This window comes from Penicillium solitum (assembly GCF_028829755.1).
Source record: "Penicillium solitum strain IBT 25940 chromosome Unknown utg000004l_segment0_segment0, whole genome shotgun sequence".
NCBI classification, from domain to species: domain Eukaryota; kingdom Fungi; phylum Ascomycota; class Eurotiomycetes; order Eurotiales; family Aspergillaceae; genus Penicillium; species Penicillium solitum.
The window spans coordinates 1,866,680-1,878,686 of NW_027072124.1; the positions used below are offsets into that span (position 1 = coordinate 1,866,680).

Here is a 12,007-nt window from a genome sequence, read left to right on the forward strand (position 1 = left end):
GAAAACTGAACTTTTCTCTGTTATGTGATTTCCAACTTGTTTCTGCCTACCCCATTTTTTTTAGTGATCTCCCCGTGTAGGTCATAACACGGTTGTTTGGGGACTCCATGCAGAGTGGCATCCGGCTGGCGTTTTTTCGGGGGTCCACACTTATTTCTTTACCTCTTTAGTCTTGCAGTTATGCAAATCACTCTCTCCCCATATTTTTTCACTTCCTGTGTCGGATATTTTGCTTGACCTCTTTATGTATTGGCCATTTCTGACCCTGGAGGTTTGGAGCGAGGGGGTCCCAAAAGCAGCCAGAGAATCATGGCGCCCTCATATCTTTGGGAGGAAAAGATGAGAGATGGAGATATGTAGTAGACTCTTTGATCTTAGGGTCTGATTTATCTATGCTGTTACGAATGGTCTATAGAGATGAGTGAAAGATGATGTCTTTTTTGACAATAACCCTTATTCCAAAATATCCCTGTTCTTAGGCTAGGATTATGTTCCGGTTTATTATTGATAACTCGTAACTATTATAATGAGCATTGAACATAAAACCTATTTGACGTCCATTTCTGCCTCTTCCAGTCCCAGTGCATACATAGCCTCTATGTACGGAGTAGTTAAGGGGATCATCCCATTTGTCTTATTTCCCCCCTGAGCCCCGAAAGATCAGTCCAGCGCATAGTTTGTTATAGGCTAACAGCTTCAAATCCGAGATTCTAATGTATTCAAAAACAGATTTGGCGTTATGACAACTAATAGGCATCCAAGACCACGAGAAGAAAGAGAGGAGGGTATATCAGAACGAGACGAAAGGCACATATTCCTATCAGCTCAAAACAGGGCTACCCCTATTACCCACAAGAGCCTCTTCCATCCCACCTGGGCAGGATTAGTGTTCCTTTCCTTCCACTGGTCCATTCGGGTTCCTGTAATCCAAGGATACCACCTGGGTAACAGAGTCAGGGTTTGAATATCCATGTGGCCAATATCTCAATCCACGAGATGCTCCGGGGCACGAAGAACGAGTTTTAGGAAGAAAAAAAGGTCAAACGGAGCGGTATCGGGCGGCCATGCAGGAAGGTCCTTCCTCGTAGACGGAATCCTAGAACGGAGGCAAGAGGTAGAAAAGAAACAGCGAGTCCAATGGATGAAATCAAGGAAACAAAATTGGGCTCGACGACCGCCTCGTGAGTCTGGTTATGCACGCCTGCGTGTTCCAGCTTGATTAATAGGGATGATCTCATTGATGTATGGCTCAGATTGAGTTGCTGGGTTGTCGCTGCTGGGACTAGAAGTCGAGGAGCCGCTGGTGTTGTGGGTCATTCGAGTAGCTTCCTGCTTCTCGTACTCTCGAGACATTACCGCGAGATCATCAATTTGTTCCTGTACGAAAGAGTCAACAATGTTCGATTATCCTTCTCTGGGTTCAATTCATGTTCAAATAAAGATAGGAGAAACAAACCCGCGTGAGTGGCACGCCATTGATGAGGTAGCCATCGCGTCCCTGCAATGATATCTGGTTAAAATGGGCTACACATAGAGGGGCGTAGTGGAAGCAATGGCAAGATATACCTGGTAGCTGTAGGGTCTAACTGTTGCACTTGGTCCAAGGAAGTAATGGATATGGCCTAAGACAATATGTCGGGACAGTCCATATCCCGGAAGCCAGTATTGCTGGACAGGAGCCATTGTCAAAGCTAAGAGGTGAGGCGTCGAGACGAGGCGAAGAAAGGGCTAGGGTCTGATGTCAGTCGACACCGACACACAAACGGACCGTGCCTAGAAGCTCTTTGTGGGACTTTTGGCACAGCTCAGAAGGATGAGACATGAGTATAAATAGGTTGGTTGATACCCTAGCTCAACAAATAACAATTCCACCAGCGACGGAGATGCATAAGACAAATCTCTATTGAAAATGCAGGCCCCGATCCTTCGGAGAATATGGTCTCACAACAGGTCAACGGCAGAGGGGACCGCGCATCCCCCCCTTCATCGAACAGCACGATCCACAAGGTCGGCTGCACGTAGGCAAATGAAACCAACCGGTTACCCACAAATCCGGTAACACTCGAGCAAGTCTCCACGGAGGGCGGCAAGAATAAGAAAGTGAAACCAGTGGAGAATCACCAGAAACGGCCCAGATCTTGTGCCTTGATCTCGAGAGGAGGGTTCATGTCGGAATGTTCGGAGGGCGGAGGACAAGAGAACCACCCGCCTCACTTTATCAACCAACGAGACCCAACCCTTTTTTCCCTCCCTTGATGTGTGACAATTTGCAGCTTCTGACCGTCAAAATGGGACGGGGTCTTGGTCTGCCCACTTTCCCACTGTTTAGTACCGAGAACCCGGTCTTGGACGAAAGTGAGGCTTGCATGGAGGAGCATCGGCCTCGAATCAATCTCAGGGCGCATAGAATTGGAGTATTCCCCTAAAAGGAGTGGACAGTGCACCTGTAGGAGTATTTGGAAGAGGAAGGAAATCAGTTCTGACGTCTCCTTTTCTCTCACCGCAGATTCTCAAACCTATGCAGCGCCAAATTGGCTCACTGCGGTGGTGTCGTGGCACCACGGATTGTGGTTTTAGATCGCGGGGGCCACTAAGCTGCAGCGAGGATATCTGCAGCTCTCGCTTTTAGGGTATGAACTCGCTTCAAGGGCATGAATCCTGTATTGCCAAGACTATATTGTATATGGGGTCATTGGTTGTTGAAACACATGGCAGATGGAGAGGAGCTTAGGTGCGGAAACGATTGGAATTCCTCTCTCGAGGATATATATTAATCGGGGTCCGATATCATTTAGTCAAGAATTGTGTGCGTTGTATCTCCGATCGACCGAGATGTAATCAAGAGGTTCATCACAGAGCGTTAGGATGTGACAGAATATGCATGAACACATTCATGTCTGTTAGCCCGGATGCTCCCGAGGTGTCTACATGGGGTTCAAACCAATCTTGGTCCACAAGGCGCTTCATGTAATATTCTCTAGTCTTTTCATAATTCGTCCGACATGAGCGAAAACCAAATATCTCGCATCGACATCGCCTTTACTGCGGAGGCACATATGGGGTCACCAGCATCTCACTGAACTTCTCCAACTTCTCCTTCCCGCGAACTTCCTCAACAAGCATTGGCATGCGGACCACATTGAAATCCTCATAGAGCTCCTCGATCTGATCGAGGTACTTCTTCTGCATCTTTCTCCGGGCAGTGCACTGTTCGCAACCACTTCCTTCCTTGGGGAACAGCAGCTGGTTGACAACGATTGCGTGGGTATCGATGTTGTAGCTGGTCAATTCCTGGATCATACGTTCCGTCTCGTAGAGCGACAAGAACTCTGCAATGCATACACAGACAAAGGTGGTCATGTCTGGGTTCTTGAATTGCGTGTTGACCTCGCTAATAGTCTCGCGCAACGACTCCATCTTCTGCAGCAACTCATCCATATTCTGACCTCCGGGTAGACCACCACGGGCGCCCAGAATCGAGTTGAGCATCGGACCGAACTGGGTGGAGAGCTGGGAGAGCTTGGCTAGCGCCTTCTCGAGCACGGTGGGGAATTGGAGGAATCGAAGGGTGTGGCCGGTGGGCGCGGTATCGAACACGATGACTTCGTAGGAGAGTGACTTGACCTGCTTTAGGACTTCGGCGAAGGACATAGCTTCGTCAACACCGGGAATCTGCCATCACCAAGAGTTAGATTGACACGTAGGGTGTATTGCGCAACAACGGAATAAGAACTTACGCTGAAGGCAAGATCCTGCATCATGTTTCCCATGCCCAATCCTGCCATGGGGTCTTCGGCCTGACCATCTCCGGTAGCGAGTAGATCCTGAATGCTCCCATTGGGGTCGATCTCCATCGCGCTCAGGTTTGAGTAGCCATCGATCAGACGGGCCTCCTTTCCGAACTTTTGACCGAAAGCGTCGCTCAGGTTGTGTGCGGGGTCGGTCGAAATGAGGAGGACGGATTTGCGGACTTTGGCCAGCTGGATGGCCAGCGAGCACGAGGTGGTGGTCTTACCCACACCTCCTTTTCCTCCGACGAAGATCCAACGGAGAGTGTTTTGATTGAGAACTGACTGGAGCGTAGGCTCCATGTCGAGGTCATCGCCAGTTACCACGGCGGAGGACATTGTGTATGATTTGTTGAAGTTCTAAATGTTGCGAAGTTGGGAGCTTGGAAGTTCAAGAGTTCCCAAGTTTGCCCCGCAAAATCGAACTTTCCGGAAGACAAGACGTTCACATCATAACCCTTTCAACTTTCTCTTGGTGTTTTTGTTTTTGTGGTATATATACATGCAATTGGCTTTAGATGCAATATATCTAGGTAGGGTTATAATTAGCCCCGTTCATCTACTAATTGGAAAGGTTCCTATGGTACTGGGAGCTTCTCGTCTCTGAAACCACAGATTTATCTTATCCTACTTAAGTTCTCATAATAGAGATAATTCTATTTACTACAGATGGTCACTAAATTAAGAAGCGAAGAAGCTATACAACCTACATGCGCGAGTCATGGATTCATGGATCCCCAATTGATAGCTGCATGGCACTCTCCGCAGCCATCGGTATCCTCCGATGAACCTTTGATAGCACAGTAGAGCTGTCCTCCTAGGGTATTTCTTCTTCTTCTCCCTTTTTCTCCTTCTCCTATATCCCCACGTTTTCCTTGAATGAATGGACTCCTCTCAAGATAACCAACAAATTGGTCGCACCACCAACCGCCTCGCACTTTATCAGCAACAAATCTCTCCCGCCCCGCACACCAAAGACTCAGACCTAATCAAGCAACAACCAACCACCATGGCAGCGCGCGATCCCATCACCTGTCATTGCCTCAACACTTTATCAGGAACACCCGCAGCCAACCTGCCAGTGACCCTGACCCTCCTCTCCGCCCCGACATCCGCCGCCGGCGGCATCTCGTTCCGCGCAACTACCAACGCCGACGGCCGCGTCGCCAACTGGACACCAGCTGGAACAGCCTCAGAATCAGTCCCCGCTATCTTGGCTGCTCTTCCTGCTGCAGACAGCAAGACCAACTGGTCTGTGCGCTTCGACGTGGGTCCCTGGTACGAGGCCCAGGGCGTCGAGAGCTTCTGGCCAGAGGTTGAGGTTAAGTTCACTGTCAAGGGACGTGGCCGCGAGGGCGAGGAAGGTTGGCGCCACTACCATGTTCCTGTCCTCCTGGGTCCTTGGAATTACTCGACTTATCGAGGTTCGTGAAGTCTTGGTATAAATGAGGGTTCCTTTTTTATGTAAATATTGCAATATTTCCAGGGCCTGGTGGATGGATGTCAATGATCTATCTCTATTGCAAAGGTGTTATTCTGAAGCATGGATCTTGGCTATAGTTTTCATTGCTCGTTTGTTGTCTAAAAGCTTTATGCTTTATGTTTCTTTAGATATATATAGGCTGTAGGGTGCGCTGGACAGGTAAGGATTAACACCTTCCTACTGAATAATATCCATAGTTCACTTTCTCGGAAAGAGAAGCAGCACGCAGACAACTTGGACTCCTTCAGATGCTCTGTGGATACACTGAAGATCTTGTCAAACCTTGATATTTTTATCTTCTACCAATTATACGGCGGAGTAAATCCTCGTTGAAAAAACTATGCCCTTAAGAGTTCGAGTCGGCAACCTGCTCTTGGAACCTACTCCTTGTGAAGTAACACTATCTTGACTGTGCATTATTAAGTTTTGGCATATGTATTGGGTTTAAATATAGTCGAATGTTTCACCCAATGCCGGTAATTTTGAGTGGTTCGATAGATATTTTGGGCTATTACTCGATATGAATCAAGCTCTCAGGATGCATTGAGAGCCGTGTCCAAGCTGAATCGTTAATTGCAGTTAGACCTGTCTAACAATCGACAGGTGATGCACATACGTACAATCAAGGTTGAAGGATACCAAGACTGTGGGGAAACCTTGGAGCTCTCCACCACCCTCAATCCCGACGAAATCGCCCAATTGGCATGGTGATTAAAGGGCTAATTTGGGCTAGACCACTCTTTGCAATTATCGCATTGATATTCAACATTAAGATTGTTAAAGATGCATACGATGGCACGCTCTCGAGACACTAGTAGGTGATTGATATAATATACAACATACTAATTACTCCGTACTACCCTAGCCTACGGAGCACATAGGCCTTTTTGCATTAATATCAGGGGTAATACATCCCTCCAGGGCTAAATAACAATGTTATGTAACGTACAAAGTGCCACCCGTGGACCTGGGCAGACGCGATCTTGTGTACTCCGTACTCCGTATGCATACGACGCGTATGTTGTATGGAGTACCCATGGATACACCCGTGGACTGCCGTTGATTAATAATACCCTGTTGGGGGCCGGCAACAGGTGGTACAGGCTCTACACATACATACAATACATAATGTACAGACCTTCGTCAGAAACAATATAGCCTTTTCCTGCCCCCCATTTGGCATATATAATATGTACACCTATATTTCCGTTGCATATGGAGATCAACATATCTACGACTTGTAGAATTCCAGTGGCAACCTTGAAGATAGATAGGATCCTCACGTGCCATCGATTGCGTCATCATTTTCACCGCATTCCTTGGGTTAAGTGAAATCCTTACCTTGGCACTGGGGAATTATGTTATTTGATTGGTCTAAAGAGTGCATCTGACCCACAGCGGGAGAGATTTCTGTCGTCACCGTGACATAATGAATAATACTGGGATGTAATACTGGGATGACCAACCTTGGAAACTCTCTGTATCAAAGATGCAAGCATCGACTCTCTACCAGTAGGTGCAAGGATTGCGAAGAGTCGACTTGCGATTGTACAATTTCCTTTTTGTCCTCTTTTCGAGCCAGTGATATTGGATCAGGTTGACTCCGCTCTCCAACTCGGCAAATGAAGATGGACCTATTCAACCGATTCTCCACCTTATGGTCAAAATCCTAGGTAAGGGTGTCTCTTTATGGTATAGAATGTCTGAGATGGGGAGGAGGGTTGCACCCCATTCAGACCGAAAAGGCAAACACGAAGATTAGAAGAGTACATATGTACCAATAGCAACATTTCAAAGATTGTGTACAAAGTACAAAATACAAAATGGTGGAAACCAAGGTCGAACCTGATTCGGAGAAAGACAGTTACCGTCATGTATGTTGGATATGTTGGATACCCATATAATGTGGTAATCAATTTTTTAAAATACAGTACCTGACTGTAATTGTGTTTTTTTCCTTTTTCAACTGCCAAAATCCCCCAATTCCCTAAATTTCATCATATCCCTCTTCCCCCTACGTCACTCTCTTCCTCTCTCTCACTCACTCTCACACTGCCAGAAAGCCCATTGTTTGTTTGGCTTTGCAGCATTTTATATCCATTATCTTCGAATAAGCCCGATGTCTGCTGCGGTCGCCCCAGCTGTATCGACTCTTCGATCAAACATGTCTTCCCCCATGGACTCGAAGAAGGAAAAAGAAGGTTCGTGTGTCACGCTTTTACATTTGCGCATTTTTCTAGTACTTTTGCTTTACACTGTGATTTCATATGGATGCTTTCTCCCTTATTTCATGTTCTGCATTATACTTCCAGAAAAGAAAAAAAGTCCCCTTTTTGGTTTGGTAATACGCCACTGCTTCCCCCCGATCCTTAAATTCCCCAAGTCCATTTGCCGTCGCGATGACTTCACCCACTGGCGTCATTGATTTCCTCCCCACCAACACATGAATCTTCCACAATGAAGCCCCCGACTCGATCCCAAAACCGCAGTGGTACCTATTTGCGATCGCATTAATTCTTGGCGCGTTGCTAACTCGAACTCTCCCCGCCAGACTCGCAGGCCGCGTCTTCACAGAACGAGCAGAAATCGAACGTAGAGCCTCAGACCTCGTTGGCGCCGCCTCCACGACCGGGTGCGCCTACTGCGTCTGATACTCCGGACTACTTCAGTTCCATGCACAATCCTTTCTCACTAGAGCCCAATCCATTTGAGCAATCGTTCGGAGGGAATCCGGCCGAGACCCCAGGCAAATCGCTTCTTCCCTCTGTCGCTGCCCTCACCTCCCCGGCCTTACCTGGAACAACCTCTACTACTGGTTACAATTGGAACAACTCCCTGCGCTCGGGACCACTTAGTCCGGCTATGCTCCCTGGGCCCACCGGCCCTAATGACTACTTCGACAGTATCGGTCGCGGCTTCCCTACCCCGAACGAGTCGTCCCTCCGCACGGGACTGACACCTGGCGGTGGAGGTTCCATGTTCCCGGCCCCCAGTCCGAACTCACAAGCTCTCTTGCAACAACTTCAGAACGGCGGTGCCACTCCTTCCACTATTGATTTCCATCGCACCGCACTCACAGCGAAAAAGAACAACTCGAATGCTCCCACCTCCAACCCTAACGAGCAGGAACAGGCTGCTGCTAATATGGATGTAAAACCAGCTCGGCCTGCTGACTTCACTCAGCATGATGCGGCTGATGCGGCGAACGGACTGTTCATGCTGGCAAAGGGTGGCCAGGCAAACAATGCGCCAATGAACCATGCCCAGATGCCAAATGATACCCGTGGTGCAGCCCGACGTGTTTCCCAGAACACCAATGGTACCAGTGCTGAGGATGCATCTGATCACGAACCCGCTAAACCCGCTAAGGGCAAGGGCAAAAAGAACGCCCCTAAGGCCCCTGCTGCCAATAACCGCCGCAAGGCCGAAGATGCCCCGAAGGGATCCAACAAAAGGACCAAAGCCAGCATGGAGATGCCCTCGGATATGGATGACGAGGACGATGACGATGATGATATGAAACAATTCCCAATGGATACCAAGAAGATGACTGATGAGGAGAAAAGACGCAACTTCCTGGAGCGGAATCGGTATGAATGACCCAACCTTAATATATTCAGGAACTTGGAATACTAACGTTTGCTATAGTGTCGCGGCTTTGAAATGTCGTCAACGGAAGAAGCAGTGGCTGGCTAACCTTCAAAACAAGGTTGAACTTTTCACCTCAGAGAATGATGCCCTTACTGCTACAGTGACTCAGCTGCGTGAAGAGATTGTCAACCTCAAGACTCTATTGCTGGCACACAAGGATTGCCCGGTCTCTCAGGCCCAGGGACTCGGCCCCCTTATGATGAACGGCATGTCAGCCGGATATGATCACCACGGGTATAATATGCCGCCCAACATGGGCATGCAGCCCGGTGGCATCCCTACGCAGGGCATGCGTCGATGAGATAACCTGCTTTGTCTCTCATCTCAAGATACCTATCGTGCTTTTCGCCGCATGTAGGAAATACAGTTCACTGCTTAGACCCGGCGGTTGATCTCTTCTTCCTAGGAGTTTGTTTTTCCTCGCGGTTTCCTTCGGCTAAGGCTCCGCCGATTGTTCTGGCATGGGCAGGTGTTAATGATCCTCACGACTCAAAAATGGACGGACTAACTTGGTGGTCTGGAATGACCTTTTTTTGAGGGTGTGTCAACTCGGCGTATGAGATGCTTTCTTTCGATTTATGGCTGCTTCGAGGTTGATGTTCTGCTTTATGATGTTCCCCTTTTCCTTGTTGTATTTTTTTACCCTTCGCTTTTCATCTTTTTTTTAATCCTCCTCCTTGATGGCTCAGAGGAACCTTTTACCTTTCGCTTGTCTAATACTTGAGGGCACATCGGTGCATTGTTTGTTTTCCCAAGTGTGGGTTGCTTGTGTCGAAATACATGATTCCTGGGTGGCGTACGGATGGCTTTGTGATTTTTTGATGTGTTTGACTAGTTTCCTTGAACCAGATGGTTGGGCAAATGAATCGACAATCGCTTTGAAAGTGTGTTAAGATCTTCATTTAGTATATGCTGGATGTAGAGGGAGGTCATTGTGCTTTGTGGTTGTAGCTCGTAGCTCTGGGATATATAGGAGTCGTATCTTCAGATCGTATATCATTTATTAACGTTTTATAGTAAATCCTTGAAAGTCGTGTACACGTCTAAATTCTAGAAAATTCTTGTCAAACTCGGCTTCATCCACATGGGCTGTTTACACGTGTTTTTCACCCGCCAATTTTGGATCTTGTCGTTGTCCCATCCTGCCGTGAATTGCTCGGCAATTTCCAGCTTGCTCTTTGCTCCAAGTCGCAAGCTCCGCACAAACACGCAGACTCCAGCAGTGTCATAAGTATATGACATACACCAATCCCGGTCATGGCATGCCTGGCGACAAGCTTCTAATGACTCATGTTGGGGTAGAGTATCAGGTTGTTCGATGATTCCACCCCAGGCTCCATTATCCCATCCTTTTCGCTCTGACAACTGTCCCAGACGAGGGTAGTCAACTAAGTCTGCGTAAAGTAAGGGCTTCTGTGATATGAATTAGAACGTGTATCACCAAGTAGGTTCAGCAAAAACGAATCATACCGTTCTATCCCGCTCATCCTCCCAGTCCGCCAGCCCGGTCATATCACCCAATTGTGATTTATGCATGCTGATCGCAGGCTGGCACCAGTGATGATCATCACCAAACGGAATCGAGTCCAGCGGGTGCGCATTGAACATCGGCCACATCCCAGACAATTCAATGCCCTTTTCATACAGCGCAAACCCAAGCACAGAGTCACCACAGCAGTCATCTTTCACCACCTGCATATACTGCTCACTGAGCGATTGTCCAATAAACTGCCCATACTCACCAACCTCCCGCGCCACCAATGTATCAACTGCAGCTCGGGATAACACAAAGCCCGAGCCACCGTATGCAAACCAGTTGACTTTTCCATCACCGATATCGCGGCCCGGTGCAGGTGATCCCATATACAGAGGGAACAATGGGTCGAACTGTTCCAGCATTCGGAACAGGTTATCCCACACGAAGTAAGTATCCGTCTCGAGAAAGACGTACCACTCCGCGCCGGGGTTCACTTTCTTAGCACGCTCCACCATGGGCAGGAACTTGAATCGATCGAGTTTCCACCCTGCTGAGCCGTCGACGTTGCTCTCCCCGCGTTGTAGTGCTTCGTATGCTTTGAACTCCGGAGTCTGATTCCGGGATGAGGGGGGCAGATCGGCTAGAATGTCGTGCACACGATGGCCATGGAGCTCGGTTTCCTTGTCTGATATAACTAGCAAGTTGGAAATGCAGCGGGTTACAGAGGCCATGTGTGTGTCGACTCGTTTTGGGTCTTCGGTTGCGCTGGTTTTCAAGATAATCTGAATGCGCGATAGCATGTCTGATGGGAAAGCGTCACAGGTCGCATTTTGTGAACTCTCGGTGTCATCGAGGTCATTTCCATACTTGGATTTCCGGAATCGGGTGCTTGTTTCCCATGTCCAGTAGTCTTTCTCGTTCGCAAGCTCGTTTTTTGTGCTAGGTGAGATGTCCTCTGATAGACCCCGTGAGGAGTATAACGTAAGTAGGAGGATGGTCGAGACTGTTAAGAATGCAGCAAGTAATTTGAGCTTTGCGTTGCCTAGAGCTCTGAAAAATGGTCGCGCGGTCGCAGAGGTAGATGTGCCTGTGTCCATATTGGGAGATTACACATTTGGTTTACTAGAACAGGGACATGGAAAGAGAAAGGGAATATGATAAAAAGAATAGAGATAATGCAAGAAAAATTTAAGCAATTAAGGCTTTGTTAGGGTCGCCTCTGGGGTGGCTCCAAATCCTACAGATCCTGTATGATCATGGACGTCACTATAGCGGGTCTTCTCTAAAATGCCCCGAATCATGCCCGCAGTGTTGCGTACACCTTGGCTGCACTTTGACTGTGCATTTGCTGGGCCTGAGCTCAACAATTGCTGGAATTCGGACCGAAGGGCCCAAGTTCCTTGCACATATTCCATGATTGGACCGGTGAAGGCCATGCTGCGGTCTTCTTAAACTATGTAGGTGAGCTCACGTGTAGATATTTCATTGTTGTGGGAAATTCATCGAGGAGAAGCCTATAAGATATCCCGGAGGACCTGCATTATAAAGAAAGCATGTGGAGGTGTTGTCGTCGAGATTTGTTGTAACAACAACCTTGGAGGTTTATAT

At 48.1% G+C, this 12,007-nt stretch overlaps 6 protein-coding genes across 6 annotated transcripts; 2 read left to right on the top strand and 4 right to left on the bottom strand.

Moving 5' to 3' along the window:
- Positions 1–1,191: 1,191 nt before the first annotated feature.
- N7455_006719 (uncharacterized protein) lies at positions 1,192–2,029 on the bottom strand (the record flags this gene model as incomplete). The annotated part of the gene is made up of 3 exons (XM_040962149.2): positions 1,567–2,029; positions 1,457–1,498; positions 1,192–1,377 (listed from the first exon to the last, which is right to left on the bottom strand). The coding sequence occupies exons 1-3, from the start codon at positions 1,681–1,683 to the stop codon at positions 1,192–1,194; spliced, it is 345 nt and encodes a 114-aa protein (XP_040807419.2). The 5' UTR covers positions 1,684–2,029.
- A 915-nt stretch (positions 2,030–2,944) lies between these two features.
- N7455_006720 (ArsA family ATPase) lies at positions 2,945–4,213 on the bottom strand. The gene is made up of 2 exons (XM_040962143.2): positions 3,738–4,213; positions 2,945–3,672 (listed from the first exon to the last, which is right to left on the bottom strand). Exons 1-2 carry the CDS (start codon positions 4,125–4,127, stop codon positions 3,040–3,042), a joined length of 1,023 nt encoding a protein of 340 aa, XP_040807421.1. The 5' UTR covers positions 4,128–4,213; the 3' UTR covers positions 2,945–3,039.
- Positions 4,214–4,671: 458 nt separating this feature from the next.
- N7455_006721 (hydroxyisourate hydrolase) lies at positions 4,672–5,220 on the top strand (the record flags this gene model as incomplete). The annotated part of the gene is made up of 1 exon (XM_040962140.2): positions 4,672–5,220. The coding sequence occupies one exon, from the start codon at positions 4,672–4,674 to the stop codon at positions 5,218–5,220; it is 549 nt and encodes a 182-aa protein (XP_040807420.2).
- Positions 5,221–7,728: 2,508 nt separating this feature from the next.
- Positions 7,729–9,223, top strand: atfA (bZIP transcription factor atfA; the record flags this gene model as incomplete). The annotated part of the gene is made up of 3 exons (XM_040962156.2): positions 7,729–7,762; positions 7,823–8,861; positions 8,920–9,223. 3 exons carry the CDS (start codon positions 7,729–7,731, stop codon positions 9,221–9,223), a joined length of 1,377 nt encoding a protein of 458 aa, XP_040807405.2.
- A 749-nt stretch (positions 9,224–9,972) lies between these two features.
- Positions 9,973–11,496, bottom strand: N7455_006723 (uncharacterized protein; the record flags this gene model as incomplete). Its single annotated transcript, XM_040962155.2, has 2 exons — positions 9,973–10,335; positions 10,393–11,496. 2 exons carry the CDS (start codon positions 11,494–11,496, stop codon positions 9,973–9,975), a joined length of 1,467 nt encoding a protein of 488 aa, XP_040807414.2.
- Positions 11,497–11,595: 99 nt separating this feature from the next.
- N7455_006724 (uncharacterized protein) lies at positions 11,596–11,835 on the bottom strand (the record flags this gene model as incomplete). The annotated part of the gene is made up of 1 exon (XM_065605416.1): positions 11,596–11,835. One exon carries the CDS (start codon positions 11,833–11,835, stop codon positions 11,596–11,598), a length of 240 nt encoding a protein of 79 aa, XP_065461270.1.
- Positions 11,836–12,007: the final 172 nt, after the last annotated feature.

What these genes read in the sequence shown, in the direction of transcription:
- N7455_006720 (XM_040962143.2), bottom strand. Translation starts at nt 4,127, where the DNA reads ATGTCCTCCGCCGTGGTAACTGGCGATGACCTCGACATGGAGCCTACG. An exon ending in TGCAGGATCTTGCCTTCAGC is followed by an intron (nt 3,673 to 3,737) that starts GTAAGTTCTTAT and finishes TGGTGATGGCAG; the next exon opens with ATTCCCGGTGTTGACGAAGC.